The sequence below is a fragment of the Mastacembelus armatus genome, chromosome 1 (genome assembly GCF_900324485.2).
Source record: "Mastacembelus armatus chromosome 1, fMasArm1.2, whole genome shotgun sequence".
In the NCBI taxonomy this organism is placed as follows: Eukaryota; Metazoa; Chordata; class Actinopteri; order Synbranchiformes; family Mastacembelidae; genus Mastacembelus; species Mastacembelus armatus.
In genome coordinates this window covers 1458104-1483097 of record NC_046633.1, presented here as the reverse complement: position 1 = coordinate 1483097, position 24994 = coordinate 1458104, and the positions used below count along the sequence as shown (strand labels likewise).

The window sequence follows — 24994 nt, the reverse complement described above, 5'->3', positions numbered from 1 at the left end:
TCCTTTCATCAGTGAACATCTGCTAACAGCTGGAGTCAGTTGTGTGTGTGATGAAGGACCAGGTTTGTGTTCTTGGAGCTGATAACACTGAACACTGAGCTTTAACATGTTGACAGGTGCTTGGGAAATAATGTAACAGAATCTTTATTGGACAAAATCTCAGCTTATTTAAACAGTCAGTGACATTTAGTTTAATGAATGACTCTATGTCCACAGGATGGAAGCAGTGGGAAATAAGTTACAGGCTCAAAATAACAAGAATGTTAGTTGTGGGATCAGTAATTAAACTAAACACACTAACTTGTGCTGGAAATGCATCAGGATTAACAACTGAAGAATATAGAGGCAGAGGAACGTTTGATAATAAAAACAGATATAAGTAAAAAAACCATCAGAGCAGAGAAAAGGTTGTTGGAAAAATATTGTATGTACAGAAATCTACTTGATAATACATTGGAAATGGTTCACTAGCACTAGAAGTCAGTTCTATTGTATTTATTTAAGTTTGTTTTGTTGTTTCTATGTTTTGGTTGCAATGATGCTGCATTGTTGACCAGGTCAGTCCTGACAAACCTGCACAAAACAGGGCCCAGGTCTGTGTTGTCTTCATGCTCTGTGGTTTGTGCTGACTGTGCTGTACAGGGCAGTCGAATCCTCCACAGCCTCTAATCTGTGAATGACAACATTTACTTAGAGATTTATTAAGATGAAATGTTGAGAAAATGACCTACAATATTAACTAACAGGTTGAAATAAAAAAGCTACGGCAGTAAAACAGTGGGAATAAAAACTCTGTGCAGCAAAGAAAATTAAACTCTTCTGGACTCACCTCGGGGCAGCACCAGCAGTCCAGGCGTTAACGGTACTATACTCGATGCAGTCCTCATCCTCCTCCTCTTGCTTCTGGTGTCTGTCGGGCTGAGCCGGCCTGATGTTTGAGTACACGGCTTCCTCTCTGTTTTTAGAGAAGCTGATGCTGGCGTAGAAAAGCTCGTCCTGCTGCTCTGCTGCTTGTCTCTGTACTGCAGCTGAAGGGTGGTCATATTCTGATTCTACGTTTGGCTGAAGGGGAAATGTTGGATAAACTTCGATATCAGGGTCAATCATTGGACAGATTGGTGGACAGGCCACTGCCTACTTGTTATTTACAGATCACTAACATGTGCATGTGCAGACTGATCGCAGCAGGGAAAATGCCAAAGCCACATCTATTTCAGTGTGTTGGAAAACACTGTCTCATATCATAACAATATGTAATAAGCTAAAAAGAAATGATGACACAGATATTTGACTAGAAATGTATCAAATGGAAACAAACAGGAGGGTGAAGTGGAGCAAAGCTTTAGTTTGGCTGGAGAACATGATGCACATGATGTTCCTCACCTGTGCTCTGTTGTCTGGTCTCTCTCCAGGCCTGGATGGTTGTTTGGACAACCTCTTTTTTCTGGATGGGAGAATGAAACCAATAAAAAGACCAAACAACTTCCTGAATTTAACATGAACTAAAACTAAACTGCTCACCTGATCAGGATGAAGGCAGACAGGAATATGACAGCCAGGAAAACAGCAGTGACTGATCCTGCAGCTGCTAATTTCCCTGAACCTGTGAATCGTGATTAAAGGAAAACACTGATTTTTAATTATGGAATTCCAGGATGTTGAAAATGAGGAAAAAGCTAAAACCCGTCTGAGATGGAGAAGATGTGAGTTTGTTTAAGAACAGGGGAAATACCACGTATGTTGACACTGTTTTCCCAGAAGTCATCCATAAGGTTTTTCACATCAAAAGTGAACTAAAGGGAAAAATCCAGCTCCTGCTGCTCCGTCACTGATACACACAAATAATAACATCCAATAATGTGAGTGTGTTAAATGTTGGCCAGGCAACAGTCGTCTCTAAACAAGCAGTCACTGCTTTTCTGTGAACTGGATTTGCAGATGGATGTTCATTAACTAAATGAGGCTCTCAGCTCGGTAACTAAATATTGTCAAAATAATTTGACTCCTGCAACTAAAGCAGAGTTGGATCTTTAAGACATGAAGGTGGAAAATCAGAAAACTTGTTCCCAAGTGAATTAAAAGTGACTGTGGTCAACATGAACATGTGGCAGAAAAACAGGAGCAAACACTAAAGTCAAACCTTTTCCTTGTTAACTTCCATTAGTCCTGCCATCAGACACTGTAGCTGAGATGAACTATACACAAATGTTAAGAGGTTAATGACTCACCTGGCACAACAGTCAGATGTGAGGTGGTGTTATGACGTCCTCTTGTGTTCTGGGCTTCACAGTAATATTTCCCACTGTGTTCAGGTCTGATGTCAGTGATGGTGAAGATCTGTCCTGAAGCTTTTGGTGACTCTTCATTCTCCTTGTACCAGGTGTAATTAGCTGCTGGGTTAGCATCACTGCTACAGGTCAGAGTCACTGAACTGCCCTCCACTATCTCAGCAGAGGGACTCACTGACACTGACAGAAGCTTTGGAGCATCTGGAGGAAAATAGAGACAAGTCTTCAATATTTGTCTGAGAGTCTGTTTTTCAGAAATAGCCAAAGTAGAGATTTTGCAACCACAAGTCAAGAGTGACACCAAAGGAGGAGGAGAAAGAAAACATCTATATTACACAACACACATGAAAAACAACATGACAAATGAATCAAACTCTGCACACACATATGATATTACAAGAGTAGACAATATACAGTAGCAACATTTAAAACTAATGACCTGTGTTATCAACTTCATCATCAGAACTGAAGTGATTTCTAATACTCACACTGGACGTCTATGGACACACTTGAAGAGTTTGACTGTCCAAGCTGATTCTCAGACCTGCAGTAATATGTTCCTCTGTCCTCAGAGCTGATGGAGGTGAACTGATAAGTCCCTTCTGGTCCATGAATCAGTGTTTGGTTCTCCTTGTACCAGGTGAATTTAGCTGCTGGGTTAGCATCACTGCTACAGGTCAGAGTCACTGAACTGCCCTCCACTATCTCAGCAGAGGGACTCACTGACACTGACAGAAGCTTTGGAGCATCTGGAGCAGATCAAATAAACCAAACATGAGGACTGATTCCTTTAGTGAGACATGTTGTGTTAAATGAGGAATAATTATGTGGAAACTTTAGAGGTGGTTTTGTGACTGGCAGCAGGCACAGCTGATGAAACAGGTGTGATCAGCAAAACTGGTTCCTGGTTTTTACAACATTAATCATGACTATTTGACTGTATAATGTATTATTAGCTGTATGTTGATTTCTAAAGAAGCTGTTTGACTCACATGTCACATTAATAAAGATGGATCCAGATGTTCTCCTTCCCAGATCATTCTCAGCTGTACAGTAATACTCTCCAGAGTCAGAGGACTGGATGGAGCTGAAGTTAAACTGTTTACTGGCTGGTTGAAGACTTGGATTTCCATGTTTCTTGTACCAGGTGTATTTAGCTGCTGGGTTAGCATCACTGCTACAGGTCAGAGTCACTGAACTGCCCTCCACTATCTCAGCAGAGGGACTCACTGACACTGACAGAAGCTTTGGGGCATCTGGAGGAAAATAGATTATGATTAAGATGAGATATATGTTCATAAAAGTCTTAGTTTTAAATAGAATAAAATCTAAACAGAAAAATGAAAAGATTATTTTGTTTTGTTTTATTTTTCCAGGATCTGAGCTGTCCAGGTGGTGGGTGTTTTTTTCTGTAAGACTGGCCTTTACTGATTATTGTCTGTTATTTTAGACAACTATCCTATAGACTCTGTGCTTTTATATCCTGTATTAATCCTGTCGATCCTGTTGAAAAACAGAACTTTGAAACTTGCATTATGTTTGTGGTCTGTACATTTACACATGAATGAGTTTCCAAATTTCATCCAGTAGTTGTAGAGTTTGTTTCACTAAACAGTAAAGTCTCAGCCTTTTATTCACCGTGGGTGTGACCAACATCATATGATTCATTCTCTGTTTTCTCTCAATACATTTTAATCCCAACTGCTCTAATAGTAGTTGAGATATTTCAGTCTGGGTCAAAGTGGTGAACTGCCATTTCTACAGAAATGCTACCAGCACAGCTAAAATCCATCCAGTATACAGTATTGTAGTTGGGTTGTAAGTCTCTGCTAAATGACATTAAGTTGGTGGAAGGCTCTGGTGGAAACTCACACACTGAAGGAGATGGGAGATGTTCATATGTTGCTACAGCACAGGAATAGCTGTCTGCAGAATTAAAGGAGTCTGAATAATAATAATAATATGATTGTTCCTGTGAAGTTTTCTGTCCATTCTTGTACCAGACATAAGAAAGACGACCAGGCCGATCACACCTGCTGTGACAGACCAGCCATAATGAATATGAAGATGAAGACAGTTTGACCTGGAGATCTGGTTATGTGGAAAAAGAAGAGGAACAGAGCAGAAATTTAGATTTAACAACATACACACATGCAGCCATGTTCATGTTACTGTTTCCAAATGTTGAATAGTTGGAAATAACTAATATAAAAAAAACCTGTTTTACCTGTGACAGTCAAAGTGACTCCAGGTGAACCAGTATAACGTCCACTTTGTTGGTTTGTGATGAACCTGAACTTGTACTGAGCTGAGTCTGTCTCTCTCAGGTCTCTGATTGTCAGAGTGCAGGTTTTATCTTTACACTGATACTGAACACGACCTGAATACTCTGACTGAGTCTTCAGGTCCACTGGGCCTGTATTAGTCCATTTAGTAAACCAGAATCTTCCCTGAACCACAGTAACACGTCTTTGTATCCAGTATGGGTATCTGTAGGAGCAGTGTATGTTCACTGTTGATCCTTTTATGGCACAGATGTCTTTAACAGGGTAAGTCACTCCCCAGCCATCCTGAGCCTGCACCACTGTAACACAGAGCACATCAGAGAACATCATCATATTAGTAACTTCAGTTAATCAGACAAATTGTATCATAGCACCAATATGATCTGGGGGAAAAGTAACTTGTACAAGGTCCAAAGTCCTTCATTAAGTCACTTGACTTTAAGTAGTGTGAGGACAGGAAATAATCAGGCTCAGGACAAAACAATCATGGGACTAATGTTAGGAGTAAAGGTTTGAGCAACTAGCGAGGGACCTCCAGACAAGAAATACAATAAGAATCCTGTGACAGGAGCTGATGCAGATGGGTCAAGACAATTGAGTTTTCTAATGTTATTTCAGAGTTAAAGTGAGCACAGGCACAGAGAAGTCCATACACAAAGTGTTTGCTCAGTAAGATCCAGTCAATGTAAAGGAAGATGTTCACATGCTCTGTAGTTAATCTCTATGTGCACTGAGGGGACATCACACACTCTGCAAGTGCAGTGAAGAATTAAGAAAGCAGTGGCTCTGTGAACTTAAATGCAGCTTTACTGACCAGGACAACAGGAAAAAAGATCATTAGAGAGTCTGAGCTGTTTTTGTTTCCTCATTGTTCACTCTGGGGTCACACTGATGCTGAGCTCACTGTGAAAACCACAGACAAATAAAGAAACATGAGCAGAGAGAACATATTCACACATATTCTGGTGTGAAACCAGTTTCTATGGTCAAAGTGCAACTTGACTGAGTTAAAAGCAGCCACAGACAGAAATGACTGGTCAACAACAGGCTTCAGAGCTGCTGCAACGCCCAAGTTTTGTTCCTTTATGAGGAAATGTTCAAGAAAAAGTCACTATTCATCTAAGAATCACATGTTTTTCATCCATAATATTCCAACTGTTGTTCCTGGTACAAAGCAATTCAGTTTCCAATGAAACGTAAAACTGATCTGAGGACATCAGCCCTGTAACATGAATCAACATGTCATCAAAAAAGCCCCAACAGAAACAGAAGAGAGTGTTTAGTGTTGTAGGGTTTGAAATGTTTGCATCATACTGCATCAGTCCAGACATCGAACCTAGAAAAGTGCTGATCGGTCATGTTCATTCATTGATTTCCTACTTCAGGCTGCTTTGACTAAGTGCTGTATAATAAATGTGTTACTAATCAAACTGAGCAGTATTGAACATAGAAAAGGCTGCAGCTCTCAGTCTGTCAGCAGCAAAAAGTCTGCTCCACTTTCAACTGGACATTTCCACCAAATGTCCATCTAACCAATGAGTACAGGGTTTCAGAAAGCTTTGTCTTTCACAAACCTCTCATCCACTTATTTCCACATACAGTCCAACAAACTCAGCTTCATTGCAACTTTACAAATCCCACATTTCCCCACATTCCTGTCATTTCTTTGCAGCCAATGTCAATGTAGATCTACAGTACCTGACACAGAGAGAAGGAAGACGACAAATTCACTGGCTGCTGCTGTTAAACTCATAGCTGCTCCTGTCATCAGTCTGTGGGACTTCAGAGACAATAAAACATGTCAGCAGGTAAAAAAATGTACACAGGACGTATTTCAGTCATGTCCATAAACGACCCTACTCACATTAGAGAAGCAGGTTGTCTCTAAAGATGCCTCTCCTCTGTCTTTACAAAGCAGACGACAAATGACGCTGATGAGACTTCCTTCCTCTTCACATCATTAATATGCACAATGAGCCACAGGTCTGTAAAGACTGAAGTTAGAACAAAGTTGTGTTGGTCTGTAAGTTGCAAATCTCTCGTGGTGACCTGTGTTGTTTAGTTATGTATTTTTGACTCTGACCTGTTAACAGGACTCTGTTTCTTGATTCAAACACGGAACAGTCCAAACGACAACAACATGGTCCATCTGTCACATCAGTAAAGAATCCTATTTATGAAGAAGGACGTGGTTTTAGAAGAGGATCTTCTCAGTCACCCCTAAGTAGAAGAAAAAACCTCACAGTGTCAAAATACACCAGACTTCCTTCTTCTAATTTTTAACATGTACAACAAACCACATTTCAAAAAACACTCTGTCTTTACAAAGCAGACGACAAATGACGCTGATGAGACTTCCTTCCTCTTCACACCATTAATATGCACAATGAGCCACAGGTCAGTAAAGACTGAAGTTAGAACAAAGTTGTGTTGGTCTGCAAACTTTAAAATGTAAATAAACTTTATAGAGACACAGAGAGATGAGTTATGTGCTCTGTTAGTAACAAGACTGGAACAAAAACATCATTTTATTAATAATTTATATAAGAAAAAGAAAAAGTCTAATGTAAATAAATGGTGCATTGACTCAGTATCACTGCAGAGGATGAGTGAGTGAACCAAACATCAACATGTAACACACATCATCCACTGGACTGGTAGCAGCTGCTTTGGACACACACTGATGAATGGAGTCAACTGGGGGGAAACACAGAAAGTCAGACACTCACCATTCAAAAAATACTCTCACAGTGTGAGAAAACTCTCTGCATGGTTCGATAACACTGGGGGGAAGAGAGAAAATCAGTTTGGTTTGTTTCATTTGGGTGAACTGAGCCTTTAAAGCAGACAGTGGGGGCAGCACTCAGAGGGATGAAGCCTGAACCTGCAGCTCTGAAGCTTCACCACCAGAGGGCAGTGAAACATCAGAGACACTGAACCAGGACCATGAAACAACATTTCCCATCCACCACTGATTGTTGAGTCACATCTACATTTACTTTGGCTGCTTTATTCTCACATTTAATGACTGAAGCTCTTTGCACTTTAAGTTAAGGAGACCCTGGACATTTAATTCTTCAAACATCACAGCTGGAAACCATGTTCAGGAAGTGTCAATAGTTCACACTGGTGACCAACATCTTTGATGAACTGCAATGACATCAGACTCTTCATCGACATTCGTCTGAACACAGACACTGGCAGAGTCTCTGTCTTAGTACTGCTGGATCTATGTGCTGCTTTTGACACAGTGGACCATGTGATCCTGTTACAAAGGTTAGAGGACTGGATAGGCATCTCTGAACTTAAATGGTTTAAGTCCTACATTGAAGACAGGAAGTATTTCATTGAAGTTGGTAACTGTGTCTCTGACCAAATGGCGTTGACATGCGGGGTTCCCCAGGGGTCCATTTGGGATCCCTTTTGTACATGTTTCCTTTAGGTCAGTTAATATGCAGCAATAATGTGTCATACTATAACTATGAAGATGACACTCAGATTTACATTTCACTCACAGCTGGTGAATATGGACCAGTCGACTCACTGTTCAGCTGTATTGAACAGATGACTGTGTGGATGCAAAACAACTCTCTCCAAATAAACAGTGACAAGACTGAAATAATCATCTTTGGGCCACAGAAACAAAGAGAAACTGTCAGCAGTCACCTCGAGTCTCTTTCTCTAAATTTTTAAAAGTCAAGTTAGAAATCTAGGGGTAATCATGGACTCAGACTTGAATTTTAACAGCCACATTAAATCGATAACATCGTCAGCATTTTACCATCTCAAAAACATTGCCAGAATCAAAGGGATCATGTCTAAACCAGACTTGGAAAGACTCATCCATGCTTTTATCTCTAGCAGGTTAGATTACTGTAACGACCTGTTCACGGGGCTCTCAAAAAGAGATGTAAAGCAGCTGCAGTACATTCAGAACGCTGCTGCTCGGGTCCTGACAAGAACCAGGAAGTACAACCACATTACTCTTGTTCTCTGATCTCTGCACTGGCTTCCTGTCTCTCAGAGAATAGACTTCAAAACAGCACTGCTTGTGTATAAGTCTTCATGGCTCAGCGCCACAGTACATCTCTAACATGTTGATGCCATATGAACCATCTCGAACTCTGAGAACATCAGGGACAGGCCTTCTGTTCTGGGACAGCGTTTCAGTTCTATGCAGCTAAAACCTGGAATCGTCTTCCTGATGATGTTAGGCAAGCCTCATCTCTGGCAATGTTTAAGTCCAAGCTAAAAACCTTTCTTTTTAGTGTGGCATATAACATATGACCAGACTAGCCCTGACAGTGTTTTATCCAAACCGATCTATCTGCAATCAGTTTCCTTTAATATTAATTTTTAACTTTTTATTATTGTTATTTTTTTCTTTTTTAAAACTGTCTTGTCACTACTTTTGTCCAGTTGGGGGAGACAATCGGACTCACAGTCAGTACTCTAAGTTGATTAGGTTAGGAACCTTTGATCTAAAGCCAATTGGGTCAGGGACTCAGGGGTTAGGAACCCAGGCGCTTTAGTGTTATCCTTAGAATACGGGTCTAAACAGCTGTAGACTTAAATAAGGGGTTTGTAACCTCCAGCTGTAGTCTACTCGATCCTAGACGTATGAGGCCGGGACTCAGGATCGTCTCCCCAGATAGTCTGTGTTTTCTTTTAGTCCATCGGGGATGGAACAAACTGAAAGTAGGGGACCCACAAATATGGGTCAGCGTGGTCAATAGTCGATATCATGAGGGGCAAATATGGTGACAAAGTGGTGGCATGTCTTTTATTTTTATTCTTGCTTATGTATTTTAACCTGTCTTTTATTTTTGTAAAGCACTTTGAATTACTCTGTGTATGAATTGTGCTATATAAATAAACTTGCCTTGCCTTGCCTAATGTATTATTAGCTGTATGTTGCTTTCTAAAGAAGCTGTTTGACTCACATGTCACATGAATAAAGATGGATCCAGATGTTCTCCTTCCCAGATCATTCTCAGCTGTACAGTAATACTCTCCAGAGTCAGAGGACTGGATGGAGCTGAAGTTAAACTGTTTACTGGCTGGTTGAAGACTTGGATTTCCATTTTTCTTGTACCAGGTGTATTTAGCTGCTGGGTTAGCATCACTGCTACAGGTCAGAGTCACTGAACTGCCCTCCACTATCTCAGCAGAGGGACTCACTGACACTGACAGAAGCTTTGGACCATCTGGAGCAGATCAAATCAATAAGAAAACATGAGGACTGATTCCTTTAGTGCAACAACTGACCAAATATACAAACTCAACACAAAATGTTTAGTGGCAGCTTCACTGCAGATCCACTCATATTGAAAAGTGTTGCTGTCATGTTAGTCTGGTTCCACATACAGAGACAGAAACTCACACACTGGAGGAGAAGGACAAGCCTCGTGTTCTTTTAAAGCACATGAGATGTTGTCTCCAGGACCAAACCGGCCTTTATAAGAGGCTGATTCAACATCTGGGACTTTCTGTCCATTTTGAAACCAAACGTATGTGAGACCACCAGCTGGACTGTCACTGCTGAGACACTTCAGCTCTGCCTCAGTATAAGACTGGAGGACTGTTACTCTGGTCACCTGCACCTGCAGAGCTGGACATGTGACAAGGAACCAACAGTGTCACTGGTTAACAGTAAAAACACACAGGTATAAATAATCAGTGAGTGAAAATGATGAATTACACAATGAATGATTGTGTTGATCAGCACCTGTGACAGTCAGAGTTGTACCAGGTAAAATACTCCTCCATTCAAAGCCTGGTGTTTTGAATGTGAAGTGATACTGGGCTGAATCTGTCTCTCTCAGGTCAGTGATTCTCAGAGTGGAGCGTCCTGTCTCTGGGTCAAGGACCTGAACACGACCTGCAAACTGGGAGTCTTTACTAAGGTCCTCAGGCTGTGAACGTGTCCTCTGATTATGTTGAGGACTGAACCAGAATTTAGACCAAATGTCTTTATCATGACTGTTGTAAGTACAAGAAATGTCCACTGATGATCCTTTGACTGCACAGATGCTTCTGTCAGTGTGAGGACTGTGCCACTGGTGTCAGAGTTCAAAGGTCAGCTCACCTGTGATCTTTTAGGTCAAAGGCAGAAGGAAGCTGTGAACATGTTGTGTTAGTAATTACAGAACTTTACTGACGGTTTCAGTAGGTGGCTTAAAACACATTTCTCTTAACTTGTGTTTACAAAGTATAGAGACATTAACATTCACCTGGAAGAAAACATGAAGGCTTATAGTGAGACAGTCAGATCCTTCAGCCTATATACAACATGGTGTAGTGGTGCTACCCTGTGGCCAAAATGAGTATTACAAAAGCAGCTTTGACCGATGACGCCTGAAAAATGAAATATATTTCACAATTAACATCAAAGTCTTTACTGCAGTAGGTCAGTTGGTTGTTCTGCTCTGGACAGTGTTGCTCATGTAAAAAACACATGAAAGCCTGTTACAGTTTAAGGTAAAATCATGTCATTGAAGTAAACTCACACACTAACGGAGAGGGGAAATCTTCTCGTCCTTTAAGAGCACAGGAGTAGCTGTCTTTAGAATAAAAGTAGCCTGAAAGGTCAAACTTTGTCTTCCTCTGTCCGTTCATGTACCAGATGTAGTCAGGCTGATTAGTTAGAGAACAACTGCTGTGACACTTCAGCTTTGACCATGTACAGCGTTGAATTGTACATGATACTGACTCACTTGCCTTCACCTGCAAACCTCAATTTGTAAAGAACCAGAAATATGAGTTAAGACAACTGTCACCAACCACACAATGTTAAACACAGAGATTTGGAGCAGTGTTTCCTAAATGTTGAGCCTATGAGGATAATGTCATGTTACCTGTGACAGTCAAAGTGACTCCAGGTGAACCAGTGAAATCCCCTTTGGTTGGTTTGTGATAAACCTGAACTTGTACTGAGCTGAGTCTGTCTCTCTCAGGTCTCTGATTGTCAGAGTGCAGGTTTTATCATCACACTGATACTGAACACGACCTGAATACTCTGACTGAGTTCTCAGACCCACTGGGCCTGTGTTAGTCCATTTAGTAAACCAGAATGTTTCCTGAACTCTAACATTAGATGGGTATGTGTAGGTGCAGCGTATGTTCACTGTTGATCCTTTTATGGCACAGATGTCAGTAGCAGTGTAAGTCACTCCCCAGCCATCCTGAGCCTGCACCACTGTAACACACAGAAAACACACAGATGTGTCCATGTTCTCTACAGTTGATGTGTATGTGCACTGAGGCAGGACATCATACACTCTGAAGCTGCAGTAAAGGGACAGTAATGAATTTCACCTGTGAATCATGTTACAGGATAAAAGGCAGAGGATTATATCTTATAAGAGGGAGGGTGGAAACAACATGTTTGATCTCTGTTCAGTCCTTTGTCAGGAAACTGGTGAGTGAGTGTGAAAAAATAGAAGTGCAGACTAAAGAGGTGTGAAAAGCTCATATGTCAGGTAGTGTTGCAAGTTCTGCAATGTGTGAATGTGAGTGTGAGTGTCTGTCTCTGTGTGTCAGCAAAGTAACAGACTGGTCATCAGGGCAAATCTAATATCTGATAATAACAACAATCAGCTACAGCGTCAGTAAAATATCAAAAATATAAATATGCAGCACCTGGTGAAGAGAGAAGCAGGAAAACAAATCCAGCTGCTGCTGCTGTAAAACTCATGGTTGGTCCCCTGGTCTTTCTGCTGTGGCTGCAGACATGTTGAAATAGATAACAGGTAAATACAACAGACAACAACATACATGAGAAATGACATGAATCATGTCGATAAATACACCTCACCCAATATTTAGATGACTGGATGTCTGTCTTTACCTGCAGATTCTGTCATTCACTAGTCAACAAAGTAAATAAACATCAGTAAATATGAAAAACCCCAAACAAACAAATAAAAGTCTCACCTTTCAAATGGTTCCAGCACCTCACGTCTAAACGGGGCAATAGAAACAAATGTATAGAACAGTTTCTTACTGAGAAGGACGTCGACTGCAGATGCGGAGTCAGGTCTTTGTCACCTCACTGTGGTCAGTCACACAGACTTTAAAGTCTTCCTCTAATAATCTTCCTGGATACGTAACAAAGTGTAAAAGTGCATGTGACAGAGACAGGGAGGAGTCTTGGTTATTGCCAGCAAGATTTCTGTGCTGCACCTTCACAACAGTGATGGTTTGGGTCTGTCACCACCAACACTTCCTGCAGTGACTGATCCAAACTCATTCCCATGACTCCATCAAGCTGCACTCATGCAAACTGTTAAACTTTAGCCAATATGTTTCTTCATATTGAACTGAAATAACTTCATATTCCAGCTGTTGTGTGTCTGAGAGGTTTGCTTGTAGATCTAACTGGCTGCTGAAGTTTGGGACAGTGTTTGCTTTTCGTGTTCTTGTCTGTTCTTTTCATAATAAGTGAGTTTTCATGTATGAAGCAGCTGCTGGTTGTTTCAGGCTGTGCATTACCAGTGTAGAAGCCTTTTATACTGTGACAAGTTTCATGCTGAGAGAGACAAACTGTGACGTCAGAAATAAGCCATTACTGATACATAAAAACTTTATTTTGAAAGAGCCACACCAAAGGGTTGTTTTAAGCTGGAATTCCAAACTTTCTGCACACTGTCGCCCCCTGCAGCAGAGAGAGGGAACTGACATGATGCTCAACAGGTTTCCTGCAGAAGCTGATGGTTTATTTTCAATCAGCCTGAGAGAGCAGGGCTGATGTTTGATTTCAATGTGTTACAACATATTTGGTCAGGCTGTGAATTTGCTTCAAGTTTAAAACATCTACAGACTTAATCACCTTTTTCTGCCAGGACAGGTGTGATGTGATGAAGCAATCAGCACTTCTTAAAAACCATCCATCAAATTAAAGTGTAAACTAACATTTTGCGTAGCCTCTGTAATCCTAAACACATCAAAACCCTCCACAGCAGAAATGTTAGCTTGCATTCCTCTCAACTCATCTGCTACAAGCTGCTGCTGTAGTTGATGTTGCTGTTGAGCTGTATCACACTGAGAGGTGTTTCTAATGTTTGGGCTAATTTCTCTCATCTGCTGAAAAGTCCATGCAGCAATACCAAAGCACAGAGCCACAGTGTGTTCCCACTCAGCAGCCTTTGTTCACCGAGCTGTACAGTGAGGATGGATCCTCCACAGCTGCTGGACGTCTTGTTCTGGGAAGGAAATGATCAAATTACAGACAGTACGGAAAGAAGAAGAAGTCAATGAAGAAGTTGACACTGACAGATGTATATGTTCCATTGAACAGTAACAGGAATGGTCCAGCTGCTCACCTCGGGTCAGAACCGGCTCTGCTGAGGACAGTACTGTAAATTACACCCTCCTGCTTGTCTGCTTGGTGCTGAGCTGGGCTGACGTTGGAGTAGATGTTGTCTTCCTGGTTCCTGGTGAATTGGACGCTGGCGTAGTGAAGTTGATCCACCTGCAGAGCAAACAGAGAAGACTGTGACATTTTCCATGAGTTTGAGACTCTGGATAAACAGAACTCATGAGTAACTCTGGGAAATCAATAAGACTTTCACTGCACTGTAGCATGACATGACCATTTGCAGGTAAAAGGTGGAGTGTTGGTTTATGTCAGGGATGTAAGGTTGTTGCAGTGGCCACAGTTCACCAGCAGGGGTTGCTGCATGTTCTCCAGTTTAACCAGTTAACCCTGTACCAGGAGCATCGGTTTCATTTGTTCAAGGAAAAGGAAGGAAATTTTTCAGGTGCAGATATGAAACTGTAGTGTTTTACTTTCTGAGATGACTCCTCCTGTTCACTGAGCAGGAAAAACTCCATCCAGATGCTTTTTAAATGAAAGTTGGTTTGTACCAAAATGTGTTCCAAAGTCCAGCTGAGGCTAATATGAGGCTTTGGTCATCCCAGTTAGATGAGAGCTGCACATTAGACAAACCTTTGAATCCATTTTTACACAGAATGAGAAGGGCTGAGAATGGCTTCATAAACACATGTTTCAGTCTTAATGTGGGCACCTGGTTATTGTTTTCAATCAGACTTGAAAAACTGTCCAACTGTCCTTTACACCTTCAGCTAAACCTGGTCAGAGTCCAGCTTCACTCTTCTTCTGCCTGTAAATAAATCCTGTTCCTTTATAAATGAACATTAGTACATTCAGTCTTTGCTTCAGAGGATTTTTCCACAGTATTTCCATGACATGTCTGAAAGGCTGCACGTTACCTTCCAGCTTTAAGAGAGCACACAGGGAAGGATGAGAGCAGAGATGTGCTAATGATCAGAGGATGTGGTTTATGTGGGTCTGCAATAAACAGTCTGCACATTACACGTCTGTCAGAGGAGTTTTCAGGTGACCAGTGACTCTGACGTCTGACCAGCAGGTTTTTCTTCGTACTGGTGCACCTGAACTCTCCTTCCTCACCTGTGCACTGTTGTCTGGCCCCCCCTCAGCCTCACGCTGTTGATCCAATGACCTCCGTCTTCTGACAGGACAATAAAAGCACAAATAAACTGATGAAACACTGAACCCATGACATGGAATTGATCATCTTGTCCATAGGCAGAGTACGGTAAATATAATTACAGAGAAAATGAACTGCTGACCTAATCCACAGCCAGGCAGGAAGGAGCATGAAGGCCAGAAAAACAGCAGTGACAGTCAGTGCTACTGGAAGTTTCAATGGATCTAGAAAACAATTATCAAGATGAAACACTGGAAATTTACAGGAATTATTGAATTTGTGGATTTTCTATTGTAAAGTTTGAGTTTGAGGAGGGAGGGGGATTGTCAAATGTCCCACAATGTAAAAACAATCCTAATCCTAAACCCTGAGTTGGGTGGGCTCCATGTAAAGTGCAAAATAACATGAGAAATAACAGCTGTGAATCTGTAAATAGAGACAACCTGCCACAACAGTCAGATATGAGGTGGTGTTATGACGTCCTCTTGTGTTCTGGGCTTCACAGTAATATTTTCCACTGTGTTCAGGTCTGATGTCAGTGATGGTGAAGGTCTGTCCTGAAGCTTTTGGTGACTCTTGATTCTCCTTGTACCAGGTGTAATTAGCTGCTGGGTTAGCATCACTGCTACAGGTCAGAGTCACTGAACTGCCCTCCACTATCTCAGCAGAGGGACTCACTGACACTGACAGAAGCTTTGGGGGGTCTGGAAGACATGTAACAACAGATTATTGTCATCAAAATAAAAAGCATGTGTTCCAGTTGGGTCCTCAACCTCACAAAACAATTCAAAAACAGAAACATCCTACTTACATTACATTAAAAACCCAATACATGATGAAGCAATTACATTATATACTTGTACACAAGATGCTTTTTTACTTTTACTAAGCCCAATCTGTTTTTTCTATTACTTTACAATCAGGTTAATCACCTTGGTTGTTTTGTAAATCTATTGTATATTATAAGTAACATGCTGTTGACATTATCCAGAGTCTGGAGCTCTCCAGTTGTTTTGCTATTTTTGTTAGTTTGTCCTGCACTTTGTTTCTGTAACTTATTAAGTTTAACTCGGGCTGAACTGCTAAGCATTCGGCAGCACTCCCAGGATTTTTGCACACTCGGACGTTTTATGGAGCGTTTCATTTGGCGGAGCGGCTGCGCTTCTCAGAAAGCGCAAACGCGGGAAGCGCGCTGGTGAAACTTCGTCAGCGCTGCTTCAGGACAGCGCTGCCCAGCATACATCTGGCGAATCTCCGCTCGCTACCCAACAAGATGGACGAAATACACCTGCTTATCCGGATAAACACGGACTTTTCGAACTCTGCTGCTCTGTGTTTCACGGAGACCTGGCTTAATGGAGCCATAACGGACAGCGCGCTCCATCTGCCCGGATTCCAGCTGATCAGAGCGGACCGCAACTCGGACGCAATGGGGAAATCGCGCGGTGGTGGGACATGCTTTTACATCAGTGAGAGGTGGTGTACAGATGCAACAGTGTTGAGGAAGATCTGCTGTCCTGACCTGGAAGCGCTTTTCAGTAACTGTAAACCCTTCTACTCGCCGCGGGAGTTTTCCTCGTGCGTTCTGGTCAGTGTTTACATTCCCCCTCAAGCGCGCGTGTGCGACGCGCTGCATCAGCTGGCTGAGGAGATCGCAAACACGGAGCAGCAACACCCGGACTCTGTTTTTATCATCCTCGGAGACTTTAATAAAGCACACTTGAGCCACGAACTGCCAAAATTCAAGCAGCACATCACGTGCCCCACCAGGGAGGGGAATACTCTGGACCACTGCTACACCACAATAAAGGATGCATATCACGCCGTCCCCAGAGCAGCTTTAGGGCTCTCTGACCACTGTCTGGTCCACCTCATACCAACATACAGGCAAAAGCTCAAATCTGCTAAGCCTGTAGTGAGAACTATCAAGAAATGGACCAGGGAAACAGAGCAGGAGCTACAAGCCTGCTTTGAATGCACTGACTGGAGTGTTTTTGAAGCTGCTGCCACAAACCTGGATGAACTCACGGACTACATCTTACATCAGTTTCTGGGAGGACATGTGCATTCCCACCCGGACCTTCTTAACATACAACAACGACAAACCGTGGTTCTCTGGAAAACTCAGACAGCTTCGTAAAGCCAAAGGAGATGCCTACAGAAGTGGTGATCGGGTCTTGTATAATCAGGCCAGGAACACACTGAATAAGGAGATCAGAGCAGCTAAGAGGAGCTACTCCAAAAAGCTGGAAAACCAGTTTACAGCTAACTACTCTACTTCAGTTTGGAGAGGCCTGAGGACAATAACCAACTATAGGACTCCATCCCCCTCCTCAATAGGCAATCAAACCATGGTGAACGATCTGAATGAGTTTTATTGCAGATTTGAATCACCACCCACCCGCTCTGATTGTCTTCCAGAGCAACCATTAACACCTCCAACCATCAACCCCCTCTCCCTCGCTCCGATACTTCAGACCAGTGTGGACGATGTGTGTCGGCTCTTCAGAAAGCAGAAGAGAAGGAAAGCACCAGGACCAGATGGGGTTTCACCAACATACCTCAGAACCTGTGCTGACCAGCTGGCTCCCATCTTCTCTCTGATCTTCAACAGATCACTGGAGCTGTGTGAAGTCCCTGCATGCTTCAAACGCTCCACCATCATTCCCATCCCCAAGAAGCCAAAAATCACGGGACTCAATGACTACAGACCAGTGGCTCTGACATCTGTGGTCATGAAGTCCTTTGAAAGACTGGTGTTGGCCCACCTGAAGAACGTCACTGGACCCTTCCTGGACCCTCTGCAGTTTACCTACCGATCCATCGGTCCGTGGATGATGCAGTTAATATGGGGCTGCACCACATCCTGCAACATCTGGACAAACCAGGGACTTATGTAAGGATTCTGTTTGTGGACTTCAGCTCGGCATTCAACACCATCATCCCATCACTCCTCCAGAATAAACTCCCAGCTCTCCGTTCCTGACTATACCTGTCAGTGGATTACAAGCTTCCTGACGGATAGGCAACAGCTAGTGAGAATAGGGAAATTTACTTCTGGCTCCCGCATCACCACCACCGGTGCCCCCCAGGGGTGTGTTCTCTCCCCACTGCTCTTCTCCCTCTACACAAACGACTGCACCTCCCGTGACTCCTCTGTGAAACTCCTGAAGTTTGCAGATGACACCACTGTCATTGGTCTCATCCAGGACGGTGAAGAGTCTGCATACAGACAGGAGGTGGAGCAGCTGGCTTGCTGGTGCAGTCACAACAACTTGGAGCTAAACACGCTCAAAACAGTGGAGATGGTTGTGGACTTCAGGAGAAATGCCCCCACCCACCCCCCTCTCACCATTATGAACAGCACTGTGGCACTAGTGGAGTCATTCAGGTTCCTGGGCACCACCATCTCTCAGGACCTGAAGTGGAACTTCCACATCGACTCCATCACGAAGAAGGCCCAGCAGAGGTTGTACTTCCTGCGCCAGCTGAAGAAGTTCAACCTTCCACAGACGCTGCTGACCCAGTTCTACTCAGTGGTCATCGAGTCTATCCTGTGCTCCTCCATCACTGTCTGGTTTAGTTCCGCCTCTAAATCAGACATCCGAAGACTTCAGAGGACAGTTCGGACTGCTGAGAAGATCATCGGTGTTCCCCTGCCCACCCTCCAAGTCCTGTTCACCTCCAGAGTGAGAAAAAGAGCTCAGAAAATCACTCTGGACGCCACCCACCCGAGCCACCACCTCTTCCAGCTCTTACCCTCTGGCCGGTGCTTCAGAGCTCCAAACATCAAGACAGCCCGGCACAAAGGAAGCTTCTTCCCTCAGGCCATCCAACTCTTAAACTCGTAGCTCTCCACCATTCCCTTCCATCACCTGCACTTTGACACTGGCATGTTTTTGCTCTTTGCACACCAATTAGTTCCCCTTTCATCCTGTTTTTTTCAGGTTATCTGTGCATTTTTCTTTTAGTTTTCTGTAGCATTTATGTTTGCATTTGTATTTATGTCTGTTTGCACTGGAGTACCCCCCCTGTACCTAAACAAATTCCTTGTGTGTGTGTGCACACTCACTTGGCAATAAAGCTCATTCTGATTCTGATTCTGATTCTGAGTGTAAACAAGCCACAGATCAAACATCTTTATTTTAGTATTTGCTGTTTTATGTTTGACTCACATGTCACATGAATAAAGATGGATCCAGATGTTCTCCTTCCCAGATCATTCTCAGCTGTACAGTAATACTCTCCAGAGTCAGAGGACTGGATGGAGCTGAAGTTAAACTGTTTACTGGCTGGTTGAAGACTTGGATTTCCATGTTTCTTGTACCAGGTGAAATTAGCTGCTGGGTTAGCATCACTGCTACAGGTCAGAGTCACTGAACTGCCCTCCACTATCTCAGCAGAAGGACTCACTGACACTGACAGAAGCTTTGGGGGGTCTGGAGGAAAAGAGATTCTCATTACAATGAGACATATGTTCATAAAAAGTCTGTTTTAGCTGTTCATTAGAGACAATAAAACACTCAGACAATTAAAAGATTATTTTGGTCTTGTTTTTATAATTTCATTATGACCTAAATCCCTGTCTGAAGTTCTGGGACCTGCCGTCCAGGTAGTCTGTGTCTTTGTTTTGGACGGCTACTAGCAGGGATGGATTCATTTCTGTCACATTGTTCTGTAGAAGGACAAGTCTATGTCCTTGGTCACTTCCTCTTTACCGTCTACACATGCCAACCAGAACCCTGAGTGTGAGACTGCAGCGGCAGTTCACTCCTGATTCCTCCTGTACAGAATCCAAGGATTTACCTGGTCCTCACCAGGGCTGGAAGCTCTCCCAGCCAGACTCCTCCAAACTAGCCAAGAATGAGCTGCCTACCTGGTGCTCAACCTCCAGTTCTTTGTTCATTACACTGGTTAAACAAGACGTCCACATTAAATGGCCTATAACATGTTGTTTATTCATGAACACTGGAACAACAAATTCAACATGTTGTCAGACCTGACCCCCCTATTAGTCTGTGTCTCTCTCATTATTATCACATGTTGAAACAGTAAATTAGTGTTTTGATGTGACAATGCTGTGGTTTTATGAAACTTTACAAAGTGGTGTAAACTCACACACTGAGGCAGAGTGGTATTTCTCATGTCCTTTGAAAGCACAGTAGATGTTGTCTCCATCATAGATCAGGCCTCTGTAAGGATTTGGTCCCTGTCCTACTTCCTGTCCATTGTTGAACCAAACCAAAGAAGGATGTCCAGCTGGACTGCAGCTGCTGTGACACTTCAGCTCTGCTTCAGTGGAAGACTGGTGGACTCTTCTTATTCTGGTCACCTGAACCTGCAGAGCTGGACATTAGAAAAAAACATTAAGGGCACTGGTCACTAAAGACTCAAAACACAAATACAAAGTCACAGTGTGACAAAGTGAACTAGTAGAAATGTCTCATCTTAAGACTGGTGGGGACGTATCCAACTGCTGATGATGGCTGCAGTTTGACTCAAGTCTTAGCTTTTGATTTCTGCATGTAAATATCAGCATTTACTCATTTTCTGTAACAGTTTTTCTGCTATAAGACATTATGTAGTCACAGTTTGAGAACATGGAGTTATTTGCTGGATAACAACATTAATGTCATATACACACATAAAGTATAACATAATCACTGGTCAAATGCAATTGACTTTCCCCTTTAAATATTTATTAGTGTGTGTTGATCAGCACCTGTGACAGTCAGAGTTGTACCAGGTAAACTACTCCTCCATTCAAAGCCTGGTGTTTTGAATGTGAAGTGATACTGGGCTGAATCTGTCTCTCTCAGGTCAGTGATTCTCAGAGTGGAGCGTCCTGTCTCTGGGTCAAGGACCTGAACACGACCTGCAAACTGGGAGTCTTCACTAAGGTCCTCAGGCTGTGAGGGACTCTGCCAACGACCACTACGTTCAGGACTGAACCAGAATTTAGACTGAATGTCTTTATCATGACTGTTGTAAGTACAAGAAATGTCCACTGATGATCCTTTGACTGCACAGATGCTTCTGTCAGTGTAAGTCACTCTGTTGCAGCTTTGACCTTTGACACCTGAAAAATGAAATATGTTTTAGACGATTTAAACCAGAATTAGTGCTGCAACATGAATGAGTTTCCAAATTTCATCCAGTAGTTGTAGAGTTTGTTTCACTAAACAGTAAAGTCTCAGCCTTTTATTCACCGTGGGTGTGACCAACATCATATGATTCATTCTCTGTTTTCTCTCAATACATTTTAATCCCAACTGCTCTAATAGTAGTTGAGATATTTCAGTCTGGGTCAAAGTGGTGAACTGCCATTTCTACAGAAATGCTACCAGCACAGCTAAAATCCATCCAGTATACAGTATTGTAGTTGGGTTGTAAGTCTCTGCTAAATGACATTAAGTTGGTGGAAGGCTCTGGTGGAAACTCACACACTGAAGGAGATGGGAGATGTTCATATGTTGCTACAGCACAGGAATAGCTGTCTGCAGAATTAAAGGAGCCTGAATAATAAAAATAAAATGATCGTTTCTGTGAAGTTTTCTGTCCATTCTTGTACCAGACATGTAGAACTAGGGTTGAATTGTACATGATACTGATTCACTTGCCTTCACCTGCAAACCTCAATTTGTAAAGAACCAGAAATATGAGTTAAGACAACTGTCACCAACCACACAATGTTAAACACAGAGATTTGGAGCAGTGTTTCCTAAATGTTGAGCCTATGAGGATAATGTCATGTTACCTGTGACAGTCAAAGTGACTCCAGGTGAACCAGAGTATTTTCCTCCTGGTTGGTTTGTGATAAACCTGAACTTGTACTGAGCTGAGTCTGTCTCTCTCAGGTCTCTGATTGTCAGAGTGCAGGTTTTATCTTCACACTGATACTGAACACGACCTGAATACTCTGACTGAGTCTTCAGATCCACTGGGTCTGTATTAGTCCCTTTAGTAAACCAGAATGTTTCCTGAACTCTAACATTAGATGGGTATGTGTAGGTGCAGCGTATGTTCACTGTTGATCCTTTTATGGCACAGATGTCAGTAGCAGTGTAAGTCACTCCCCAGCCATCCTGAGCCTGCACCACTGTAACACAGAGCACATCAGCAAACATCATCAAATTAGTAACTTCAGTTTCAGAAAATACTAGCACCTAGGATCTGTGTCAAGTAACTTGTAAGGTTAAAGTCCTTCATATCTGAATTAATCATCAGGCCTCAATAGACCACAGCTGATGGAAATAGACATTTTTGTGACCCAGTCGGACCGTTTGTCTTTATTTTAACTTGTTCCTTTCCCCCAGTCTTGTGTGGTTTTCTTGGTGTCTGTTTTTACACCTGTGTCGTGTGGTAAATTGCCCCTGTGTTTTGGGGTTTGTTATATGGCCTGTGATGGACTGGGGACCTGTCCAGGGTGGACCCCTGCCTTTCACCCAGAGAGAGCTGGGATAGGCTCCAGCTGATCCCTGAGACCCTGGTTAGGACTAAGGCGGTATAGAGGATGGATGGATGGATGTTCTGCAGCCTTCTTACATTTACCAGCAGTTGTTTTGACCCAGAAGAGCGAAAAGGTTTTGGAAATGGATTGGACCTGAATTTATATGTTGCTGCTTATTGTAAGAAATAAACCTTCTCATGTCACGGGACAGATACAGCAAACAACATCCAGACAAACGTGTCAGTCAGGTCACTGCAGGGTTAAACAACTCAGTAGCTTCGTATCAGATTTAGCTCCTATAGAAAAGTTTTGAAACATTACTACAATGTGCTGCATAAGTGTGTGGACCAAACCAAGACTTTCTTTCAGCTGCACTTAGAGCATTTGTAGACTAAGAATAGAGGAAGTAAAAGTAATCACTTGTTAACATGTCAGTGATATCTACACTGTGTTTGGTCTAAACAATTATTCAAACCTCCACTAAAAATAAAGTCACATTATTAAACAACGCAAGAGAGACACAAAAATACTCTCATCCAGGAAACTGGAACCATGAAATATTACACAAATAATGACAACAAAATACTTGCCAGTATATTTGTACTTTGTATTTAGCTACGTTCCCCCATAGTCTAAAACAATCATTACTCCCATCCATCCTAGATGACACAAACAGACTTTTACTGTCTTTAATGTTCACAACACTGAGGCTGATGAGGTGCAACTGTCTTCCCTGTAAGACTTGCATTTTAAAAAAAGAGAAGTGAGTGTCTGGTGTTTCAGACGTTGCACAGTGTTAAACATCAAATATTCATTTACCAAGAAAAAAAAAAAAAAAAAAAAACACACCACAGTGAATTTCTGAATGTGCCAACTACCCTACAACATAAATGTAGATGTGCAGTACGTGAGACAGACAGAAGCAAGAGAACAAATCCTAGCAGAGCATGTAACACTTATCTTGAGTGCAGCTTTCAGAAAGAACATGTCTGTTTCACGTTGTGTCTGTAGGTCAGAAGTAGTTGTGTTTCACGTTCACACTAAGCACAGAGGAAATATTTTCATCAGCATGTGTGAAGGTGCTTCTATCAAGTCTGTTTCCTGTTGTTGCTTCTGGGGGACTGAGGCTCTAATTGTAATTAGTAACTGAGGTGGGTGGTGCACACTGTCACACCATAAACCTGCTTCCATGCTTAATGTAAACAGTTGGCAAACACTATAAAAGTGGTAAAAATCAACGTTTAGACATGGAGATATAGAAGATAGAAAAATACTATCTGGTGTTAATATGACAAAGCACTGTAAGTCCACTCATAGTCAGTCAAGAAGCCAAGACGACAAAAACATACTAGCAACTTTAAGGACAATGCAAACATCAGAATGTCATAAATCTAAAAATGACATTGATCATAAACCAAAGTTTTGATGGTTCAGGAAAAGTCATGTGGTTTTAACCCAATTACATTAAGCTGTCTTTCACTCTGGTGTCACACTGATGCTGAGCTGACAGTGAAAACCACAGACAAATGAAGAAACATGAGCACAGAGAACATATTCACACATATTCTGGTGTGACACCAGTTTCTATGGTCAAAGTGCAACTTGACTGAGTTAAAAGCAGCCACAGACAGAAATGACTGGTCAACAACAGGCTTCAGAGCTGCTGCAACGCCCAAGTTTTGTTCCTTTATGAGGAAATGTTCAAGAGAAAGTCACTATTCATCTAAGAATCACATGTTTTTCATCCATAATATTCCAACTGTTGTTCCTGGTACAAAGCAATTCAGTTTCCAATGAAACGTAAAACTGATCTGAGGACATCAGCCCTGTAACATGAATCAACATGTCATCAAAAAAGCCCCAACAGAAACAGAAGAGAGTGTTTAGTGTTGTAGGGTTTGAAATGTTTGCATCATACTGCATCAGTCCAGACATCAAACCTAGAAAAGTGCTGATCTGTCATGTTCATTCATTGATTTCCTACTTCAGGCTGCTTTGACTAAGTGCTGTATAATAAATGTGTCACTAATCAAACTGAGCAGTATTGAACATAGAAAAGGCTGCAGCTCTCAGTCTGTCAGCAGCAAAAAGTCTGCTCCACTTTCAACTGGACATTTACACCAAATGTCCATCAAACCAATGAGTACAGGGTTTCAGAAAGCTTTGTCTTTCACAAACCTCTCATCCACTTATTTCCACATACAGTCCAACAAACTCAGCTTCATTGCAACTTTACAAATCCCACATTTCCCCACATTCCTGTCATTTCATGCAGCCAGTGTCAATGTAGATCTACAGTACCTGACACAGAGAGAAGGAAGACGACAAATCCACTGGCTGCTGCTGTTAAACTCATAGCTGCTCCTGTCATCAGTCTGTGGGACTTCAGAGACAATAAAACATGTCAGCAGGTAAATAAATGTACACAGGACGTATTTCAGTCATGTCCATAAACGACCCTACTCACGTTAGAGAAGCAGGTTGTCTCTAAAGATGCCT

At 42.2% G+C, this 24994-nt stretch overlaps 2 protein-coding genes across 2 annotated transcripts in view; both read right to left on the bottom strand.

The window, feature by feature from the left end:
* LOC113128693 (sialoadhesin-like) overlaps positions 1-6558 on the bottom strand; it is a 34707-nt gene extending 28149 nt beyond the window's left edge. Inside the window, exon 1 of the mRNA XM_026304194.1 lies at positions 6438-6558. The gene's annotated coding sequence lies outside the window, so the exon portion shown is untranslated. The remainder of the gene's footprint in view (positions 1-6437) is intronic.
* On the bottom strand, positions 176-24980 carry LOC113128053 (B-cell receptor CD22-like). The gene is made up of 22 exons (XM_026303095.2): positions 24797-24980; positions 21803-22144; positions 21489-21629; positions 20768-21124; positions 20164-20391; positions 19221-19484; positions 15489-15749; positions 15188-15269; positions 15006-15066; positions 13897-14045; positions 13718-13776; positions 11665-11771; positions 10302-10503; positions 9957-10184; positions 9517-9780; positions 3281-3544; positions 2777-3037; positions 2229-2489; positions 1522-1603; positions 1384-1444; positions 830-1062; positions 176-670 (listed from the first exon to the last, which is right to left on the bottom strand). Exons 1-22 carry the CDS (start codon positions 24864-24866, stop codon positions 607-609), a joined length of 4041 nt encoding a protein of 1346 aa, XP_026158880.1. The 5' UTR covers positions 24867-24980; the 3' UTR covers positions 176-606.
* Positions 24981-24994: the final 14 nt, after the last annotated feature.

Coding starts and splice junctions, on each gene's coding strand:
- LOC113128053 (XM_026303095.2), bottom strand. CDS start 24,866: ATGACAGGAGCAGCTATGAGTTTAACAGCAGCAGCCAGTGGATTTGTC. Junction 21,125..21,488: donor TCTCCCATCTCCTTCAGTGT/GTGAGTTTCCAC, acceptor TTCATTTTTCAG/GTGTCAAAGGTCAAAGCTGC. Junction 1,604..2,228: donor ACATCTGACTGTTGTGCCAG/GTGAGTCATTAA, acceptor CACGATTCACAG/GTTCAGGGAAATTAGCAGCT.